This window comes from Schistocerca gregaria, chromosome 7 (assembly GCF_023897955.1).
Source record: "Schistocerca gregaria isolate iqSchGreg1 chromosome 7, iqSchGreg1.2, whole genome shotgun sequence".
NCBI lineage: Eukaryota > Metazoa > Arthropoda > Insecta > Orthoptera > Acrididae > Schistocerca > Schistocerca gregaria.
The window spans coordinates 48,069,461-48,093,285 of NC_064926.1; the positions used below are offsets into that span (position 1 = coordinate 48,069,461).

At 43.7% G+C, this 23,825-nt stretch overlaps 1 protein-coding gene across 1 annotated transcript in view; it reads right to left on the reverse strand.

Annotated features, from left to right (window-relative positions):
• Positions 1-17,329, reverse strand: part of LOC126281891 (myrosinase 1-like) — a 43,139-nt gene extending 25,810 nt beyond the window's left edge. Inside the window, exons 1-3 of the mRNA XM_049981206.1 lie at positions 17,178-17,329; positions 7,091-7,224; positions 3,689-3,823 (exon numbers count right to left, since the gene is read on the reverse strand). Coding sequence (XP_049837163.1) covers positions 3,689-3,823; positions 7,091-7,224; positions 17,178-17,313 — 405 coding nt within the window. The 5' untranslated portion in view covers positions 17,314-17,329. The remainder of the gene's footprint in view (positions 1-3,688; positions 3,824-7,090; positions 7,225-17,177) is intronic.
• Between the last annotated feature and the right edge of the window lie 6,496 nt (positions 17,330-23,825).

Consider the following 23,825-nt stretch of genomic DNA (forward strand, 5'->3'; position numbering starts at 1 on the left):
TGAGACGACGCTTCATCCAGTCCCAAACATTTTCAATGGGGGACGGATCCGGAGATCTTGCTGGCCAGGGTAGTTGACTTACACCTTCTAGAGCACGTTGGGTGGCACGGGATACATGCGGACATGCATTGTCCTGTTGGAACAGCAAGTTCCCTTGCCGGTCTAGGAATGGTAGAACGATGGGTTCGATGACAGTTTGGATGTACCGTGCACTATTCAGGGTCCCCTCGACAATCACCAGAGGTGTACGGCCAGTGTAGGAGATCGCTCCCCACACCATGATGCCGGGTGTTGGCCCTGTGTGCCTCGGTCGTATGCAGTCCTGATTGTGGCGCTCACCTGCACAGCGCCAAACACGCATACGGCCATCATTGGCACCAAGGCAGAAGCGACTCTCATCGCTGAAGACGACACGTCTCCATTCGTCCCTCCATTCACCCCTGTCGCGACACCACTGGAGGCGGGCTGCACGATGTTGGGGCGTGAGCGGAAGACGGCCTAACGGTGTGCGGGACCGTAGCCCAGCTTCATGGAGACGGTTGCGAATGGTCCTCGACGATACCCCAGGAGCAACAGTGTCCCTAATTTGCTGGGAAGTGGCTGTGCGGTCCCCTACGGCACTGCGTAGGATCCTACGGTCTTGGCGAGCATCCGTGCGTCGCTGCGGTCCGGTCCCAGGTCGACGGGCACGTGCACCTTCCGCCGACCACTGGCGACAACATCGATGTACTGTGGAGACCTCACGCCCCACGTGTTGAGCAATTCGGCGGTACGTCCACCCGGCCTCCCGCATGCCCACTATACGCCCTCGTGAGAAGTCCGTCAACTGCACATACGGTTCACATCCACGCTGTCGCGGCATGTTACCAGTGTTAAAGACTGCGATAGAGCTCCGTATGCCACGGCAAACTGGCTGACACTGACGGCGGCGGTGCACAAATGCTGCTCAGCTAGCGCCATTCGACGGCCAACACCGCGGTTCCTGGTGTGTCCGCTGTGCCGCGCGTGTGATCATTGCTTGTACAGCCCTCTAGCAGTGTCCGGAGCAAGTATGGTGGGTCTGACACACCGTTGTCAATGTGTTCTTTTTTCCATTTCCAGGAGTGTATTTCGAAACCCACACCATATTGTATTCTCATTACCTTCCTCAGTTTTATGTTGGTGGTTCTTGGTAAATCTGGAATCAAGTTCCCTTCGTGTACATATTGTATTTACAGGTATAAAAAATACATTCAGTGGAACTTCCCAGATTGATCATGTTTTAAGACTGATTGTTGTTCAAATTATAGTAATTTTTGTTTCCCGGACTAAAAGTGTTTACGATTGAACGCATTGCACCAGCATTGTGTAGATCATGTGGGCTACTCCAGACACACAAAAATGGGCCTAAATTGTGTGCCATCTCTTCGTCTTTGCCTCACTTCGTTACCTGCAACATATTCGCGTACAAATTATTACGGAATTACAGAAATCTTGTGTATAGACTTTGCATATAATTATCTACTACAGAGTGGATTGCTGCGTTTGAAGGCCTTAACCGCCGAACTTCATTTCTATAATGTTTGAGAACTATATAGGCTATAGGGTATTACCTCTTTGCACTCTCGGTCGTTTGTCTGACTTGTAAGTTATGGTGTCACAAATCGATCACAGAAACGAAGATTATCCTCCGTCTCTAACTTGATCGCGAAAATCAACACCATTCATAATGATTGAGTTGAAGCTACATCTGTTCCTCACTAGTAATAAGAACAATTCTCCTGCAATAACTTTTTCTTCAGGTTCTAAAAGCCCTTTGACCTCACATACACAGGTGTTCAGCAATCAAACATCACCATAGGTATTTATCTACGTGTTCGTTCTGTGTATAAAAACAGTACACTGTGCAGGGAATAGCAACGAAATCGAAATGTAAAGACAAACACTGCATGAGACCACTCATGCCTCATTACTGTTTGTCCGCTCACAGTGAGGAGAGTGTAGTCTCTTCATGACGTTGACAGGTTAGAATAACTGGCTGGCTGAAAGCAGGCCAGACACAGCCCAAAGTTCAGTATCCTTGGATGTTCCACAAAGTGTCATTTAGAGCGTTTGGCGAAGGTTTCGATACACAGAACATGGATTAAACCCCCTGAGGAGACTGCAGACAACTTTGAACTGTGTCATGGTGAGTTTTAGTAGGTGTAAGCAATTAATGAACAATTAGGGGCTACCGGACTGTCCTGAATGTGCGTGTAGGAAAATCCAATCAATGGACCAATTACCTCGCAGATTGAAATTCTCGATTTCCAAAAACAGCTTGATTTTGATTACCTTGAAATTATAAAGGATATAATGGGATATGGTAGAAATTCGTCGAATCATTTAGGTATGTGGGCGATACGTTCGTATTTGAATCGCGATTAATGATATTTTTTCACAGCAGGTACAGTTACAGACTAAGGGATCCCTTTGGTAGGCTTCTCTCTAGGCATCGCTCCTATGATTACAGGCTGCGCTAACCGGATGCCGTCTCTGTGGGGTGAAGGTCACAGGAAATACGCACGCAGATAATCGTAGACACACTTTAGATGATGAACAAGATGAGGACAGCGCGAATAACATGCTCATCTACTATCGAAGATCGAGGTGAGGCACAGTTTGACTTAACAGGACCAAATCTGTAATCTGGGTGACACTCAAGGCTCCAGCCATTCGATAAATAATCACCACTTGGCCTGATATTCACACCGCATCCCAGGCAGGCGTGAGAGCTCGACTGCTAGGAGAAGATCCTTCAAAAAGGCGTTCAGTGTTTGGTTAGATCTCATAACAGAATCAGAAAAGACCTTGCTTAAAACATATAAGTAAACTGAACCTCTCATCATTATGTGAAGATTATACTGTTGAAGAGAATGTGGCCAACATACACCTACGCAGGAATATAATTTCCAGTTGTAAATTTGTCAGCAAAAGCATTTATGTATCAACATCAGAACTGCGATAAATGTGACAATCGTAAACCTTGTTTTACCGTCTGACTGGATTTCTTTTCTTGACGCTAAACAATTCTAGCAAGTCTCCTGTGTGATATGTATGTTGGTGCTTTGTAACCTAAGTCGAGATTTTGTGACCTGAATATGAGTCAGCGCTTTTACAAGTCTTCTTCCTACACTTAGAGATTTAAGCATGGTTACCTGGACATGTGAAAGCATACTTCTCGAACAATGGATAGACCATACCAACCAGCTGATGTTGTAGAAAAAACTTGGGGAACTGTATGGACGAGGCTTCAACACTTGCTCTAGACGTAAGCTCATATATGCTAGGAGAGGTAGACTGCTTTAATTTGGTGGTATGTCCGACCAGTGAATCACCAATGGTAAGCTGAGAGAACTGTGAGCGGGATCAACGACGAAGTAAACAGACGAGCGAGTGGCCCAGACCCCTGGCCGCAGCCAGTTTTATTGTCCCTATGCAAGAGGCCGACTCTGGCGCTATTTGCAGAACACCGTAACGTGCTGCTGCCTATCGTCAAGTCCTAGAACTATTGAGTGAGCCCAACCACCAACTGGGTCGAGGTATTCTTCTCTCTCCTATTTCTCACACAATCCGCTGTTATTACTACTCAATATATCCAACAAAAGATCAGCGTACGGTGAAAAATGATTGTTTGCCCACCTCAAACACGTGCATGTGTCCCTCTTACCATGGGCTGGATTCCGTTTGCCAGCAGCTCGTCGATGAGGTTGTTGTAGTAGTCGATGCCTGGCTGGTTGATGACATCAACGTCTCCAGTGGGCAGGATGCGCGCCCAAGAGATGGAGAAGCGGTACACTTCCGCCTGTTGATAAACAAGGAGAATAAAGTGAAATACTTTATGAAAATAGTAAGTTTGTTCTTCTGAAAGACAACATTGTAAGAATAGGAGAAGAATATTATTAGTGTAGTTTAAATTACAAATGACAATTGACAGAAGCAAATAACAGGCGTTGGTGGTAAACTTTTGTAAACGTAAGAGTTCAATACAATTAATGGTACGTTATCTAATTTCGTATTCAACAAGAAGAGACTGTTCAGGAATAGGCCTCTTAGGAAAACGATACATGTAGAAGGATGTTAACAGATTTAACAGCACCATGTACTACGTGCAGTAGCGGAACAGTCCGGAAAAGTTGACTGTGTGTGTGTCAGTATGACAATGGACCCTGTCATAAAGAATCGTCTGTGAGGCAATGATCTGTGGACAATAACATTCTGGAAAAGGAATGGCCTGCCAAGAGTCCCGACCTCAGCCCAATGCAGTATCTTTGTGATGAATTGGAACGTGGACTTCGCTCCTGACCTCAGCTTCCCACATGACTACCTTTTCCGGTTTCGGCTGTGGAAGAAAGAATGGGTGAAGGATCCGCACACCTCAGTGTTCAGAAAAAGGTAATCAGTTATTGGACTTTGTGGAACATAAAATGTGATTACTCACGTGGAATCAATTTGGAAGTAAATGCGTAGGTTTTCTCTCCCTCTTTTATTCTAGGCACAAAGTACAAAAGATGTGGGTGGCCTATTTAAAGAAAGTGAACCTGACAAAAGATGCAGGAATACATATGAGTTCGCCTTTGGTTACTTACAAAATTATTTATGTAAAGATTGGAACCAAGATACATCGACGACACCTGTACAAGTTAACATACCAAAATCGCACTATAATAAGGGGAACAGGGTATTATGCAGTATCCATTATTTTTACAGGAGATAGTACAGAGAAAAGTCACATAAAAATACGTATGGAAACCAGAGTTGTTGAGGTATTGTCTTTTACTTGTGTTTAGAATAGCCGTTCCTCGCTTCTTATTCGTTGTGTTTGTCTTCCGTACTTAGTCCTCTGCTGTGATTCTGTTGTTAGACGTACTCACTTTATACGCCTGATCTCATACCATAGAATCCAGCATAAATGATTAATGACTGGCTGACTGATCGACGAGGTTCAGTAACGTGGCCACACTGTTACTTGGCCCTAATCCCTCACATTTCTGGCTATGGCAATATTGAAAGGCAATGTCGTGTTCGACATCCATTGATGTTGTACACACCTTATACAAGCGTGTTCGTCAAGGCATGTGGTCAAATCTGAGGAGAATCGGGTGTGTTAGCCATGAATATTTGAGAAGGAAGACTGACAAATGTGTCAGAATGAGTGGTAAACACATAAGTAGCTCCTGAAATGTGAAAAGATTTGTCAGTTTTAGGACAGAATCGTCCATATCTTAACAAGTAACTATTTTTGGACATATGTCTACAGGATTATTTTCCAACATTTGACCAGTAATGTCACATGTAAGAATTTGTTATACTCTTCATAAGGAAACAAAGGAATCGATAAATTTGTAGAGCAAGACGAACATTTGAAAGTTCGAGGTGACTGAAACGCTTATATAGGGGAGTAATGGAAAAATATAAATCGGACTAGGTAAAGAGCTACAAATCATATTGTAAAATTCAGGCAGAAGCTTCTAAATGACGAAAGAGTAGACTGAAATTCAAGATAATAAATTAAAAAAGTATATAACGGATTGGAATACTGCAAATGTAGAAGAAAGTGAGATTACGAAATTGTATGTGGCAATAACACATGCAAAGGCGTCGAAAGTAGTTCAGTAGAGGATAGGTGGAATATAGTGAAAGGGGAAATAAGTAACGCAGGATAGTAATTTATAGTGTAGTGATGTAATGGATTACGCAAAAACACTTACGGAAAGTAGAAGAAACAAAAGAATCTTGAGAATGAGATTGTAAAGCAACAGTATAAGTTCCTAGAAAACAAAGGTAAAAAAGCGTGAAAGTATATGTCGTAAAGGATGGGAGAAGCAGTAAGATATAGAGAAAGATATCTGTAACATTTTATAAAAATAAGCCCACGTTGATTGTCTCTTACCTGTTTTGAATTTAGTAGTTGTTGTTTAAGGAGTGACATTACAGGGGCCTTAAACTCCCATCCCAGGTGTACCCCTCATCCCCACTTCCTACGTAACAGGTGTAAAATACTCTTCTATTAACTGCCGTAAACTTAAGACGGAAAAACCAATAATAATTGAAAGTGAAACAGTTTGCAAGATGAATATGTCACACATATTTAGGGTATTAGAAAGCAAGGTAGTATGTAGACCGTTTAATCGAAAAGGCAATAATGGGTGAGGATCTAAAATGAAAGTCATACTACACTCTAAAAATCCACAGCAACAGAAGAAAATTACTTTTCCAACTTCCCAAAATCGCTAGATGCAGTATAGAGATGTCCAACGTAGCTACTTTCGACTAACTCTGAACATGAAGGAAATGCATGCATTTTAAATTGAGTAATATAAGTTTAACTACACATATAACTAAGATACAGTAAAGTTTTCCAATATTAGAAGTTGATGACGATAATGAAAATTATGATGATGGCGTTGTATGACAGTTCTTTGCTCAAATTAAAATTATTTCCGTGGTTATAACAGGAAGTGTTTTCACTGATTCATTTGTAATTATTTATGATAATGTATTATTTGTTGCAGTACAAATTAATTATGATGTAAAATACCTAATGTTCAAGATGTGACACTTATTATATGCTGATATCAATACTCCATCACAGCTTTACCTTCAAGAATGGGTATTTCAGCACTATGAAGTGCATAGCATCACTTATCTCTGCGGTTGCTGTGAATGACCACTTTAAGTTATCTAATATCTTATAATAATTATCGAACAGTTATTTTTCATTAGATGAACTCCTTCGTTTCATAAAGGTCATAAGGTCAGTATTCTCGTCGTGCTTATAGCAATGCTGTAATTGTACTGTAGTTCCACCAACATTTTAATGAAAAAAGGGGAGAACAGTATCATAAAATGCTATAACACTTATGGATGACCAGTAAGTATTACATTAAGTTTTGTTTGAGTACAACAAAAGATGAAAACAGTTGAATCAGGTACTGTTGACAATACAGATTCATAGAAATCTGGGAAAATATATTAATGTGGGGATTGGGGCCTCTGCTGCAATTTAAATGCATCACAGCAGTGTAGGTTCACCGAGTACCACGCCTGCGTAACGCCAGCCAGTACTCACGTTGAGTGTCTTCACCATCTGCACGTCCTCGTGGTACTTGTGGTACGAGTCGCAGGCCACATCACCATTGTCACCATTCGTAGCGTACTCCGGGTGTTCGTGGAGCATGTAGTCCCAGATATTCTCGCCCTTGCCTGCATACACAAATAGGTATCGTTGCAGTGTGGTAGCTATTTCTACGAAATGACAGGAGCTGTACATAATACACGTCAATTCTGTGAAGTAGGTAGTATGAAACAATTATTTTGCGAGTACCAAGGGATTATCAGCAGGAAGCTCTTAATTCGATTCTTCAATTATATTTCACTCAAACAAAAATCCATGCTGTAATGAACTGCTCTGAAAACAGTCTCCTACAACTGATTTTCTATTGGTTTATTGTCATCATCAGCTGTCAACGTGGTTAACATAAGCTACATAACGACATATGAGGCTATAAATGTTCTTAAGTTGAGTACTGAATTTTGAAGCCACGGTTATAACATTTTTAATCAGCTGAATGTGGTCTTGTCGAAATAGCGTCACATAGAAAACGGATGCCTGTCCGTCATCTTTTAGAATATTTTTGCGCGGTGTGGGATCCTTACGAAATACGACGTAGTACATCGACAAAGTTTAAAGAAGGGCAGCACGTTTTGTATTGCTGCGAATTAGGGGAGGGGGTGTGTGTCACTGAAATGATACAGGATTTGGGACTGACATCATTAAAACAAAGGCGTTTATCGTTGCGGCGGAAACTTGTCACGAAAATTCAATCACCATCTTCCTCCTCCGAATACGAAAATATTTTGTTGACGCCGACTTAAAAAGGGAGAAACGATCACCATTATAAAATAAGGGAAACCAGAGCTGGCACGGAAAGATATAGGTGTTCGTTTTTTCAGCGTGCTATACTTGCTCCGGACACTGCGAGAGGGCTGTACAAGCAATGATAACACGCACGGCACAGCGGACACACCAGGAACCGCGGTGTTGGCCGTCGAATGGCGCTAGCTGCGCAGCATTTGTGCACCGCCGCCGTCAGTGTCAGCCAGTTTGCCGTGGCATACGGAGCTCCATCGCAGTCTTTAACACTGGTAGCATGCCGCGACAGCGTGGACGTGAACCGTATGTGCAGTTGACGGACTTTGAGCGAGGGCGTATAGTGGGCATGCGGGAGGCCGGGTGGACGTACCGCCGAATTGCTCAACACGTGGGGCGTGAGGTCTCCACAGTACATCGATGTTGTCGCCAGTGGTCGGCGGAAAGTGCACGTGCCCGTCGACCTGGGACCGGACCGCAGCGACGCACGGATGCACGCCAAGACCGTAGGATCCTACGCAGTGCCGTAGGGGACCGCACCGCCACTTCCCAGCAAATCAGGGACACTGTTGCTCCTGGGGTATCGGCGAGGACCATTCGCAACCGTCTCCATGAAGCTGGGCTACGGTCCCGCACACCGTTAGGCCGTCTTCCGCTCACACCCCAACATCGTGCAGCCCGCCTCCATTGGTGTCGCAACAGGCGTGAATGGAGGGACGAATGGAGACGTGTCGTCTTCAGCGATGAGAGTCGCTTCTGCCTTGGTGCCAATGATGGTCGTATGCGTGTTTGGCGCCGTGCAGGTGAGCGCCACAATCAGGACTGCATACGACCGAGGCACACAGGGCCAACACCCGGCATCATGGTGTGGGGAGCGATCTCCTACACTGGCCGTACACCTCTGGTGATCGTCGAGGGGACACTGAATAGTGCACGGTACATCCAAACCGTCATCGAACCCATCGTTCTACCATTCCTAGACCGGCAAGGGAACTTGCTGTTCCAACAGGACAATGCACGTCCGCATGTATCCCGTGCCACCCAACGTGCTCTAGAAGGTGTAAGTCAACTACCCTGGCCAGCAAGATCTCCGGATCTGTCCCCCATTGAGCATGTTTGGGGCTGGATGAAGCGTCGTCTCACGTGGTGTGCACGTCCAGCACGAACGTTGGTCCAACTGAGGCGCCAGGTGGAAATGGCACGGCAAACCGTTCCACAGGACTACATCCAGCATCTCTACGATCGTCTCCATGGGAGAATAGCAGCCTGCATTGCTGCGAAAGGTGGATATACACTGTACTAGTGCCGACATTGTGCATGCTCTGTTGCCTGTGTCTATGTGCCTGTGGTTCTGTCAGTGTGATCATATGAAACCGTTCCACAGGACTATATCCAGCATCTCTACGATCGTCTCCATGGGAGAATAGCAGCCTGCATTGCTGCGAAAGGTGGATATACACTGTACTAGTGCCGACATTGTGCATTCTCTGTTGCCTGTGTCTATGTGCCTGTGGTTCTGTCAGTGTGATCATGTGATGTATCTGACCCCAGGAATGTGTCAATAAAGTTTCCCCTTCCTGGGACAATGAATTCACGGTGTTCTTATTTCAATTTCCAGGAGTGTATGTAGCTGTAGATGTACCAGCAACGTTACATAGTCAATGCAGGCAGTCTTGGCCTGAATGTGGCTTCACAGAGAGGATGTCCTGAGTTGGCCATGAAATGTAACAAGCGTCTGTTCCCAATCTGTAACCATCAATGTTATTTCTCTGCGGGAGAGTGACTGGCTATAGTGGTATGGTAGAGCCTAAAAACGCAGCAGCCGCGTGAGAGTAGGGAATATATGGAACTTTCTACACAATTTGACAGGAAGAAAGAAGAAATAACGGCTCGACCAAGCAGTGGCATCTGAAGAAGGAGGAGACAAACTTCTAAGAAAAAGAAAATATCTGGCCAATGGTGGAGAATGCTGAATTACGCAAATGATACTGAAAACTGCAGACATTGATAAGGACATTGTTAAGGGAGGAAGGCTGTCCACGTCGTTTAATTTCAGTCTCTAATGCAGGCCGCCGCTCTCATGGTTCATGTGTCTGAACTCTGGCCAAAACACAGTTCCATTCGCGAGTGTGTCTAGTGAGCATGTTCATCACGTCAGAGCGTTCTTCGCATTCACTGCAGATGGGACTATTTTTAGTTGAGCGACATTTTTGGCAGCAGAGGTAACGATCGATAAGCACATGACTTCATAGTTTCTCCCAGCTCATCGACAGTGCACAAATCCTAAGAGATTACAGTTACACAAGTACATTGCAGTCAAGCATTTACATTACGTTCAGCTGCTCAGTGTTACATTAAAAATGAATAGAGAAATGTTTTCTAGTTATATTACACAGATGTGGTTTTTCAAATAAAATCTTTGGGAATGTTTGGTCACACTGAATTATATTTCTCTCGAGTATAGACCCGTATGCTTAAGCACCAGAGTAAAAATCATTTGAACATTCTAGTAGCCGTGTGATGGTGACAAAAGCATATCCATGGCATTAGATGCTGGGACTCTGCTGTCGACTATTCACAGTTAATTACACTACCAGGCAAATAGATGCCAGGAGTGAACATGGAAATTCAGATTTTAAGACGCCTTCAGTGTCTGTACAATATGGAGAGGAAGGCGCTTACCGTCAGTTACAAGGAAAGTATCGTCCGCCCTACTGCGCTGATGCATTCGGAAAACAAGAAGGATGACAGGAAGGACACTCTTGGAATGATTTCATGTGTATCTCAAGACAAATGGCTGCACAGATTTCAACAGACCTACATAGGTACCTGATTGATTGCTCATAAAATGTGTTACAGACTACTGCACGCATATACATGAACATTTCTAACACGGTATACTAGCGTACATCGTCTGTAGGAAGAGTGAAGCGTGTAACGTGTATTAGATTGTGAAAAACAGTCGGTGGTCACTGTAAGGTATTTCTGTTATCAGATAACTGAGTATCCAGTGTTGCCTGAGTGTGTGTTTATGCCAATCTTGTATCATTTTATCTCCTCTTTCCTCCTCTCTATTCCACATACTACACTCCACATCTCTCTCCACCTCTTCAACTCTCCTTTCACTCTCCATCTCCTTCTGTTCCTCCAACGTCCATCTCCTGCTACACCACCCTGTGTCTATCTGCTCTGCCCCCCCCCCCTTCCACAGTCCATCTGCTCGTCTCCCTTTGATCACGTGCTCCTTCTCCTTTTGTCAGTCTCCTACTTACCCCACATAATTCAGTCTCCTCCTCCCCTCTCTTTGTTCATTTTCTTCTCACGCTCTCTGCCCATCTCTTCCTCCCTTTCTCCCTATCCACTGCCTCCCCCTCTCGCTGTTCACCTCCTCAATACTCCTTCTCTCCATCTCCTCGTCTTTCCTTTCCTTGTGCATCTCCTCCAATCCCCTCTTTCTGTCCATCACGACCTCTTTCCTTTCTCTGACCTCTCACTATCTCCTCGTCCCCCTTCTCAGCGCCCATTTCTCGCAATCCCATATTTCTATCCATCTCCTTCTCTTTCCTTTCGGGTACATACATTCCAAATATATTTTGCATATATTTAACGTGTTTCACACGTATTTCTATAAATATTTCAACTGTATCTCTAATAAATTTCGCCTTGCAGTTTCATTTTCAGGCAGCCCAATATTTATGGCGTCGTATCTCCTCAACTAAGTGTCGTGCAGTTACATAAATTTGTCGGTACATTCAGTGGTATATGCGAATACTGTCTGCAAACTTTGTCGCGAATGCAGTTAGTAGTAAATAAGTAATAAATTAAAACTTCATGCTTCATACGGCATTTTTACTGCGTAAATAGCAAAAATGTAGTAAGCCTCAAATCTTTTTCCTTTCATCATCTTTCTGTTGGTTGATAGCTAGGAAAAGCTTCTTAATGGTTTGGCATTGTGTATAAAGTTTGCTGGAAGTCGCTAAGTGCTACGAACGAAGTATGGAATTCGCATGTCGTGGCTTACACTGCTTTTTCACCCCCCCCCCCCCCTCCGCTCCTATCTGATAGGCAGATGGTTCTTACCCTTTTAGTGATTATCTTTTGACAGTAAGTGATGTGCGTACCAAGTTCGGTCGAAATCGGTCCAGTGGTTTAGGGCGTACATAATTGAGGTGACAAAACGTCATGGAAGACCTCCTAATATCGTGCTGGACCTCCTTTTAGCCCGAGTAGTGCAACAACTCAATGTGGCACAGGCTCAAAAAGTCGTTGGAAGTCCCCTGCAGAAATATTGAGCCAAGCGGCCTCTAAAGCCGTCCATAATTGCGAAAGGGTTGCCGATGTATGATTTTGTGCACGAAGTGACCTCTCGATTATGTCCCACAAATGTTCGATTGGTTTCATGTCGGGCAATCTGGGTGGGAAAACCATTCGCTACAATTATCCGGAATGTTCTTCAAACCAATCGCAAGCAATTTTGTGCCAGAGACACTGAGCGTTGTCATCCATGAGAATTCCGCCGCCGTTTGTGAACATCAAGTGCATGAACGGATGCAGATGGTCTCCAAGTAGCCGTACATACCATTTTCAGTCAGTGATCGGTTCAGTTGTTTCAGAGGTCCCGGTCCATTCCAGTAAACACAGCCCACACCATTGTGGAGCCACCAGCAGCTTTCACAGTGGTTTGTTGACAACTTGGGTCCATGGCTTCTTGGGGTCTACGCTACACTCGATCCCTATCATCAGCTCCTAGCAACTGAAATCCAGATGTATCTGACCAGGCCAGTGTTTTTCACCCGGCTAGGGTCCAATTGATGTGGTCATGAGCCGACGAGAGGCACTGCAGGCGGTGTCATGCTATTAGCAGAGGCACTCGCGTCGGTCGTCTGCTGCCACAGTTCGTTAACGCCCAATTTCGCCACACTGTTCTACCGGATACGTACGTCGTACGCCGCACATTGGTTTCTACTACTATTTCACGCACATGTGTTTATCTGTTAGCACTGACAACTCCATGCAAATGTCGCTGCCCTCTGTCGTTAAGTGAAGGCCTTCGGCCACTGCATTGTCCGTGGTGAGAAGTAATTCCTGAAATTTGGTAGTCTTGGCACACTCTTGGCACTGTGGATCGAGGAATATTGAATTCCTTAACGATTTCCGATATGTAACGTCCCTTGCGTCTATCAGTAACGGCTAATAAACTTTCAAAGTCTGTTAGTCCCAGCCCTGCAGCCATAATCACGTCGGAAACCATTTCACATCAATCACGGGAGTACAAATAACAGCTCTTCCAGTGCACTGCTCTTTTATACGCTGTGTACGCGATACTACCGCCGTATGTATGTGTACACATCGCTGTCCTGGGACTTTTTTCATTGACTGTACAAGCATCCACACATGTGGTGTTGTTGTTTTTATGGTGTTCAGTCCTGAGACTGGTTTGATGCAGCTCTCCATGCTATTCTATCCTGTGCAAGCTTCTTCATCTCCCAGTACCTACTGCAGCCTACATCTTTCTGAATCTGCTTAGTGTATTCATCTCTTGGTCTCCCTCTACGATTTTTAACCTTCACGCTGCCCTCCCGTACTAAACTGGTGATCCCTTGATACCTCAGAACATGTCCTACCAACCGATCCCTTCTTCTAGTCAAGTTGTGCCACAAACTTCTCTTCTCCCCAATTCTATTCAATACCTCCTCATTAGTTATGTGATCTACCCATCTAATCTTCAGCATTCTTCTGTACCACAACATTTCGAAAGCTTCTATTCTCTTCTTCTCTAAACTAATTATCGTCCACGTTTCACTTCCATACATGGCTACACTCTATACAAATACTTTCAGAAACTTCCTAACACTTGAATCAATACACGATGTCAACAAATTTCTCTTCTTCAAAAACGCTTTCCTTGCCATTGCCAGTCTACCTTTTACATCCTCTCTACTTCAACCATCATCAGTTATTTTGCTCCCCAAATAGCAAAACTCCTTTACTGCTTTAAGTGTCTCATTTCCTAATCTAATTCCCTCATCATCACCCGACTTAATTCGAATACATTCCATTATCCTTGTGTTGCTTCTGTTGATGTTCATCTCATACCCTCCTTTCAAGACACTGTCCATTCCGTTCAACTGCTCTTCCAAGTCCCTTGCTGTCTCTGACAGAATGACAATGTCATCGGCGAACCTCAAAGTTTTTATTTCTTCTCCATGGATTTTAATATGTACTCTGAACTTTTATATTGTTTCCTTTAGTGCTTGCTCAATATACAGATTGAATAGCATCTGGGAGAGGCTACAATCCTGTCTCACTCCCTTCCCAACCGCTGCTTCCCTTTCATGTCCCTCGACTCTTATAACTTCCCTCTGGTTTCTGTACAAATTGTAAATAGCCTTTCGCTTCCTGTATTTTACCGCTGCCACCTTCAGAATTTGAAAGGGAGTGTTCCAGTCAACATTGTCAAAAGCTTTCTCTAAGTCTACTAATGTTAGAAACGTAGGTTTACCTTTCCTTAATCTTTCTTCTAAGATAAGTCGTAGGATCAGTATTGCCTGACGTGTTCCAACATTTCTACGGAATCTAAACTGATCTTCCCCCAGGTCGGCTTCTACAAATTTTTTCCATTTATCTGTAAAGAATTCGCGTTAGTATTGTGCAGCTGTGACATATTAAACTGATAGTTCGGTAATTTTCACATCTGTCAATACCAGCTTTCTTTGGGATTGGAATTATTATATTCTTCTTGAAGTCTGAGGAAATTTCGCCTGTCTCATACATCTTGCTCACCAGACGGTAGAGTTTTGCACAGAGCATAACATATTCCTGCCACCGGCTCTCCCAAGTCTGTCAGTAGTTCTAATGGAATGTTGTCTACTCCCGGAGCCTTGTTTCGATTTAGGTCTTTCAGTGCTCTGTCAAACTCTTCACGCAGTATCATATCTCACATTTCATCTTCATCTACATCTTCTTCCATCTCCATAATATTGCCCTCAAGAACATCGCCTCTGTATAGACCCTCTATATACTCCTTCTATCTTTCTGCTTTCCCTTCTTTGCTTAGAACTGGGTTTCCATCTGAGCTATTCATGCAAGTGGTTCTCTTTTCTCCAAAGGCCTCTTTAATTTTCTTGTAGGCAGTATCTATCCTACCCCTCGTGAGACAAGCCTCTACATCCTTACATTTGTCCTCTAGCCATCCCTGATTAGCCAGTTTGCACTTCCTATCTATCTCATTTTTGAGACGTTTGTATTCCTTTTTGCCTGCTTCACTTACAGCATTTTAGTATTTTCTCCTTTCATCAATTAAATTCAGTATTCTGTTTCCGAAGGATTTCTACTAGCCCTCTTCTTTTTTACCTACTTGGTCCTCTGCTACCTTCACTATTTCATTCGTCAAGGCTACCCACTCTTTTTCTACTGTATTTCTTTCCCCCATGCCTGTCGATTGTTCCCTTATGCTCTCCCTGAAACTCTGTACAACCTCTGGTTCTTTCAGTTTATCCAGGTCTCATCGCCTTAAATTCTCACCTTTTTGCAGTTTCTTCAGTTTTAATCTACAGTTCATAATCAATAGATTGTGGTTAGAGTCCACATCTGCCCCTAGAAATGTCTTACAATTTAAAACCTGGTTCCTAAATCGCTGTATTACCAGTATATAATCTATCTTATACCTTTAAGGATCTCCAGGATTCTTCCATGTACACAGCCTTCTTTTATGATTCTTGAACCAAGTATTAGCTATGATTAAGTTATGCTCTGTGCAAAATTCTACCAGACGGCTTCCTCTTTCATTTCTTAGCCCCAATCCATATTCACGTACTGCGTTTCCTTCTCTTCCTTTTTCTACTGTCGAATTCCAGTCACCCATGACTATTAAATTTTCGTCTCCCTTCACTACCTGAATAATTTCGTTTATCTCATCATACATTTCATCAATTTCTTCGTTATCTGCAGAGCTAGTTGGCATATAAACTTGTACTACTGTAGTAGGCGTGGGCTTCATGTCTATCTTGGCCACAATAATACGTTCACTATGCTGTTTGTAGCAGCTTACCCGCACTCCTATTTTGTTATTCATTATGAAACCTACTCCTGCATTACCCCTATTTGATTTTGTATTTATAACCCCGTATTCCCCTGGCCAAAAGTGTTGTTTCTCCTGCCACCGAACTTCACTAATTCCAACTATATCTAACTTTAACCTATCCATTTCCCTTTTTAAATTTTCTAACCTACCTGCCCGATTAAGGGATCTGACATTCCACGCTCCGATCCGTAGAAAGCCAGTTTTCTTTCTCCTGATAACGACATCCTCCTGAGTATTCCCCGCCCGGAGATCCGAATGGGGGACTATTTTACTTCCGGAATATTTTACACATGAGGACGTCATCATCATTTATCCATAGAGTAAAGCTGCATGCCCTCGGGAAAAACTGCGGCTGTAGTTTCCCCTTGCTTTCAGCCGTTCGCAGTACCAGCACAGCAAGGCTGTTTTGGTTAGCGTTACAAGGCCAGACCAGTCAATCATCCAGACTGTTGCCCCTGCAACTACTGAAACGGCGGCTGCCCCTCTTCAGGAACCACACGTTTGTCTGGCCTCTCAACAGATACCCCTCCGTTGTGGTTGGCTGTCTGTGTCGTTGAGGCACGCAAGCCACCCCACCATCGGCAAGGTCCATGGTTCATGGGGTAGGGGGGTGGGAGGGCATTCACACATACAGATACATAAACACATTTTTATAATAACTATACGTTATCCACGAAATTCAAGTAACATCTTCGTTATGAATATTCGGATTTACGTACTGTTGCCATTTTCTCTTAGTTATATACTACCATTGTTACAAGAACAACACAGAAGCTTTCACATACAATGAAGACTTATAGACCATTAATTTTTACAGAATTCTTATAATAATGTAGATACAGTACTCTGAAACATGTCGTTCAGTTATAAATAAAGTTATTTGTTATTGGCTTATTCTATCTGCATCGATATTCGTAAAACAAATTCCTTGTAAAGGCTAATCTAAAATGTATGCCATTCAAAGTTACACAAAATTACTACATCAGATCCCATTTTCACTCTGTTTTAATATTAGCAGACAGTAAGTTTATAAGACTGGAAGTGAGCACATGTATAGTGGATTGATCATGCAGGTTACTCTTTTAAGCTATTCTCAGGCTACAAATGAAAATGGCTGTTTGCAGATGTTATGCTTATAGCTATGGTGGATCGATGTAGACAACCTGAAGGTTAAAAAGTCATTAATGTGTATAATGCACTCACCATCTTCATTCCACCCTCCCTCGATCTGGTAAGCAGATGTGGCGGTCCCTAGAAGGAAACCTTCCGGAAACTGGTTGACTGCTGTCTGTGCCGCAGAAACAGCTAACAGGGCTGCCAACACTGCCAGTTTCAGCATTTTGAGAGGTCTGCGTTGCCACGAAGCGTTTGCAGTCGGTCTCTTATATATACGCTGTGAGGCACTTGATGACAGTACTCGTCGTGGAAGAGACAAAGAGATAAACGTTGGTTATCGCTGGTTATTACCGTGGGAGTCTGATTACTACTTGGTTCTTGCGCAATAGTGATCTTCCTTTGTTGTAGCAGCTTATTAGTAAGTAGAAGAGGAAAAGTACGAGTACGTTTGAGTGGCAATAGTGCGGTTGGTAAAAACTATTACTGAAATGATAGGTATCAGACATTTTCACAATGGTTAAAGACTTTGATTAATAATATGTCTGCTACGCACTCAGTTCTACTTGAGAAGCAAACTTCGAATACTTGTGCAGTCCTCGTGATTTAGCGGTTCACTGTTCTCCTTAAGCAAATTGAGACCACTTTTCAGTTTTTTGTTTGCGTTTACGTAACATTACACTCCAGCCTAATTTCCTTTTGTAGAACACCGTTTCCCTTTCCCGCACATCAAACTAGCAAATGTTGTATAGTGGCTTTGAGCGCCTGGTGTCGTATGTTATGCCATTTACGCAGCTTATGAGCGCACTTGTGCACTGTAAGAGTATTGTCTGCGAGCGGGAAAGTCTCGTTCAACTGGGAGTAGGAGTGATTGGAAGTAAAGGAAAATAAGCTGTGGAAGATTTCGTTTGGCATGTTATTCCACCTTATCATCAATGAGATGGGATATAGAGACGATGTGACACAACACTACATAGGTCAGTTACCTTGTAAGACGTTTTCTGCTAAAAGTTCTGTGAGAGCTCAGACTCATTGTTACAAGGGAAACTTTCCATCGCCCCCCCCCCCCTTCAGATTTAATGATAGATGGCCCAGTCTACAAACCCGTCAAAAACTGAACATAAATCAAGCACGAAAACAGAAAGAAGGTGTACTGAACTGTGAACAAAGAAGAAAACCGAAACAGCCAAGATGTGCAATACTGTGCGATTTCCAATAGCGGCGGCGTCGTGTGTATGTGTTTACGTACAGTGCTGGACTGCAAAGGGGGAGATTCGAGTTCAAATCTCCCTCGTGTTCCACATATCTTTTTATTATTATTATCTTCTTTTCTAACTGTCCGTCCGGTCATTGAGGTGTCCGTTCGCTTTATTTAAATTTGTATCTCTGTTGTGGTGTAACATTCGTTTGCAATAACGAGGTGTTTTTAAGGAAGGGAGATCCAGACGTACGTACCTTCTGTTTGTTCTACACACGAACCACGTGTTATGACTCTTGCGTTCCGTCTTGGAAGTTTTGACTGTTAAATTCCTTTGATTCCTTTGTTATAATAATCTTCACATAAATTTTTTTTTCATTTCTGTGAGAGGTCTATACGGCATCTCTCCTGCTGTCAAGATGCATCACATTTACTTGCGACTGTAATACATTCTCATAACATGATTCACATTCTACAACTTGTGTATACTACAACAATTGCCAATACTGCAGGAGAACACACTAGTCAATGACCGGACGGAAAGAACATAATGTGGTGAAAAAAAAGAAATCGCTGGGGAGATCTCCCCCTTTTCAGTCCCACACCGTGACCACACAACTGCGATGCAATTCACTCGATGTTGCCCATCTTGAGCTTCGACGGTTCGCTGTTTAAATTTTGCTTCTTTTTTTCACTGTTCAATACATCTCTTCCCTGATTTTATGATTGATCTATGTTCAGTTTTTGTCGGGCTATTCAATGGCCCATTTTACCGCTAAATCTTAGCGGGAAGAGGTGGGCAGTTTACCTTGTTAGTGTTCCCTACCGTCTTTCGTCCTACACTACGTCAGTCAGAAATGCTCGTTGGACTATGTATATCCTTTGCAAAATATTCTCCATTGTTGTTACTGCAATCTTCAGTCCTAAGACTGATTTGTTGGAGCTCTTTACGCTAGTGTATACAGTGCTTGCCTTCTCATCTCTGAATAACTACTGCAACTTCCACCCATTACAACCTAATTACCGTGTTCATAACTACTTCTCCCCTTTAACAACTTTTACCCTTCATACTTGCTTGGAAACTGCTTATTCCGTGATGCTTCAGAATGTGTCCTAAAAGCTGGACCTTTTTTTCCGGTTCCATTCAGTAACTTATCATTAGTGTTTAGATCTAACCATCTAATTTTCAATTTTTTCTGAGGGATGTTTCCAGAATGAGATTTCCACTCCGCAGCGGGGTGTGCGCTGATATGAAACTTCTTGGCAGATTAAAACTGTGTGCCGGACCGGGACTCGAACTCTGGAACTTTGCCTTTCCCACGAAATGCAAAGGTCCCGATTTCGAGTCTCGGCCCAGCACACTGTTTTAATCTGCAAGGAAGTTTCTTCTGAGGCATGGCATTTCGAAAGCTCCTATTCTTTTCGTGTCTGAACCTCTTATAGTCCATGGTTCAATTCCGTAGAAGACAAATACCTGTAGAAACGACGTCCAAACACTTAAATGTGTCAGGATATTAACATACTCCGAGAAATCCTTTTTTTCTCATAGTGTACAACATACATTCTCTCTACATCCGCAGCATCAGTTATATTACTACCGAAATAGGAGGCCACTCCGTAACCGAACTGGTGCTACGGTCGCAGGTTCTAATCCTGCCTCGGGCATGGATGTGTGTGATGTCCTTAGGTTAGTTAGCTTTATGTAGTTCTAAGTCTAGGGGACTGATGACGTCAGATGTTAAGTCCCATAGTGCTTAGAGCCATTTGAACCATGTGAACCCAAATAGGAATCTGCACCACCTCTTTTAGTTCTTGTTTCCTAAACTAATACACTCAGTAACGCCTCATTTAATTCGACTACATTTCATCACCTTTGCTTTGCTTTCTTTGATGTTCATCTTACGACCCCTTTTGAAGACACTATCCATTCCGATCAACTATTCCTTGGTCCTCTGACAGAATTACAATTTCACTAAAAAAACCTACACGGTTTCATTTATTTCCTTCAATTTTAATTTTCTTTTCAAATTCCTCCTAGATTTTCTTTACTCCTTGCTCACTGTACGGACTGAATAACATGGGGTAGCAACCTGTCCCACTCCTTTTCAACTACTGCTTCCGTTTCATATCTTGTACTCTTATAACTGCAATCTGGTTTCTATAAGGTATAAATAACATTTTATCCCTGCTCCCTTCAAAATTTCGAAGAGTGTAGTCTATTAAACATTCTCAAAAGATTTATCTAAATCTACAGATGCTACAGACGTAGCTTTTGTTTCTTAAGCCTGTCTTTTAAGATAATATACAGCATCAGAATTACTTCATCTGTTCCTATATTCCTCCGACACTCGAATTTATCTTCCCTGCGGTCTGCTTATATCATGTTTTCCATTGTAAAAAATTCGTATCAACAATTTGCCGCGTTGCCTTACTGAACTAATGTTTCTACAGCATTCACACCTGTCAACAACAGCCTTCTTTGGAACGGAGCTCATTGCATACATCTTCAAGTCTGAAAGTGTTCCTTCCGTCTCGTATACCTACCACGACGGACCTTGGTGACGCTGCTAGGATGAACGTGTCACTGTCCTCACGGAACACACACTCATACACGCTGTTTCTTTGGGTTACGAAATTTTGCCCAGTGAAAGCGACAATATAGTGACGGACTAAAAGCGCCATGTGGATGAAGTGCTGTGCTTCACGTGACCTCGCCAAATTCCTGTGCATCTAACCTTTCTGGCCAAAGCGTGTACATCTTCAGCTAAACTTACCCATCGAGGTAGGGTGATAAACTGAACTGTTGCACGTGTTTACTTTACACTTTACAGCAACATCTGAAGTTCCTAGTGTCTACTGCAAGTGAGGGAGGCTAGTCTGAATTCGCCTGCTTACTGTTAGATACCCCTGCTGTTTGTGGTACAATGAGACAGGTAGGCACGACACTGGCAAACTGTTCCCCTCGGGTTTTCGTAAAACAACATTTTCACATAAAAATGGTTCAAATGGCTCTGAGCACTATGGGACTTAACTTGTGAGGTCATCAGTCGCCTAGAACTAAGGACGTCACACACATTCATGCCCGTAGCGGTCGCGCAGTTCCAGACTGTAGCGCCTATAACCGCTCGGCCACCGTTGCCGGCAGAGAATAATGTCTTCAATATAATGAACAGTTTCACATAAGGCCATAAGACAAATGTTCTGGGAGTGTGATACGAGTATTGTATCCACCGCAGAATAAGAAATGTGGTTCCTATCCAGTGAAGAGGATATGTGTGGTTCAGGTTCTGACATACGTTCTTCCCGAAGTCGGTTGGTGTACTGTCGTGTTGTCTCGAGGTCAATCTGTCATACAGGTTCAGTTGTAATAAGCTCCTGTTTCCTTGAACTCTTATAACTGCAGTAGAATAGTCGCTAGACAGCCCGCATCTCGTGGTCGTGCGGTAGCGTACTCGCTTCCTACGCCGCGGTTCCCGGGTTCGATTCCCGGCGGGGTCAGGGATTTTCTCTGCCTCGTGATGGCTGGGTGTTGTGTGATGTCCTTAGGTTAGTTAGGGTTAAGTACTTCTAAGTTCTAGGGGACTGATGACCATAGATGTTAAGTCCAATAGTGCTCAGAGCCATTTGACCCATTTTGAATAAAATACACTCCTGGAAATTGAAATAAGAACACCATGAATTCATTGTCCCAGGAAGGGGAAACTTTATTGACACATTCCTGGGGTCAGATACATCACATGATCACACTGACAGAACCACAGGCACATAGACACAGGCAACAGAGCATGCACAATGTCGGCACTAGTACAGTGTATATCCACCTTTCGCAGCAGTGCAGGCTGCTATTCTCCCATGGAGACGATCGTAGAGATGCTGGATGTAGTCCTGTGGAACAGCTTGCCATGCCATTTCCACCTGGCGCCTCAGTTGGACCAACGTTCGTGCTGGACGTGCAGACCGCGTGAGACAACGCTTCATCCAGTCCCAAACATGCTCAATGGGGGACAGATCCGGAGATCTTGCTGGCCAGGGTAGTTGACTTACACCTTCTAGAGCACGTTGGGTGGCACGGCATACATGCGGACGTGTATTGTCCTGTTGGAACAGCAAGTTTCCTTGCCGGTCTAGGAATGGTAGAACGATGGGTTCGATGACGGTTTGGATGTACCGTGCACTATTCAGTGTCCCCTCGACGATCACCAGAGGTGTACGGCCAGTGTAGGAGATCGCTCCCCACACCATGATGCCGGGTGTTGGCCCTGTGTGCCTCGGTCATATGCAGTCCTGATTGTGGCGCTCACCTGCACGGCGCCAAACACGCACACGACCATCATTGGCACCAAGGCAGAAGCGACTCTCATCGCTGAAGACGACACGTCTCCATTCGTCCCTCCATTCACGCCTGTCGCGACGCCAGTGGAGGTGGGCTGCACAATGTTGGGGCGTCTGCGGAAGACGGCCTAACGGTGTGCGGGACCGTAGCCCAGCTTCATGGAGACGGTTGCGAATGGTCCTCGCTGATACCCCAGGAGCAACCCACTATACGCCCTCGCTCAAAGTCCGTCAACTGCACATACGGTTCACGTCCACGCTGTCGCGGCATGCTACCAGTTTTAAAGACTGCGATGGTGCTCCGTATGCCACGGCAAACTGGCTGACACTGACGGCGGCGGTGCACAAATGCTGCGCAGCTAGCGCCATTCGACGGCCAACACCGCGGTTCCTGGTGTGTCCGCTGTGCCGTGCGTGTGATCATTGCTTGTACAGCCCTCTCGCAGTGTCCGGAGGAAGTATGGTACGTCTGACATAACGGTGTCAATGTGTTCTTTTTTCCATTTCCAGGAGTGTACAAAGAAGAAAATGAAATTTGATTTTTCGTACCCTAAAAAAATTTTTCAAAGAAATTAATTTATAAAGCACTGATAATTCAACAATATTCAAGAGCCAGTATACACAGAATACTTGAAATGACATCGTTGAACAGTTCGGAGTTTGTTGCTTGAGTTCTTACAACTGAAAACGAAAAGTCGCTAGACAATATTTCCTGGTTTTCTTACACGGGTGCGGTGTGTGGATTTTCAGCAGTCCAAGACATGGCTTGTGTGGCAGCATTACCATGGCTTGAATAGTGGAACAGGACTCAGTCGTACACAATACAAACTGTAGAGAGTTTGGACTGCAGTACTGCGCTGGATATTTCACAGACAAGATTTCAGTTCGGCTTCAACATCTTTTCGCTCATTGGTTGCACACGGCTATGATGATAGCGCTTCACACTACATTCTTCGAAGTGTGTATTTTAAGGGCACGTTGACCGATAGTTACTGAGAAATCTTTTCCACCACGATACAACAGCATTTAATCTAATTGTTCTGTGTGAACAACTCTCTGTGGGGACTATCCTAGCCTATATTTTATCCAAAATAGCATTCACGACAACATTATATGTGGAATGTAACTGAACTTTGATCTTCCTCTCGTAATACTAATAAAAAGGACCTAATCGTTTGTAAAATAGTAAATAATTATTGTCACCGACG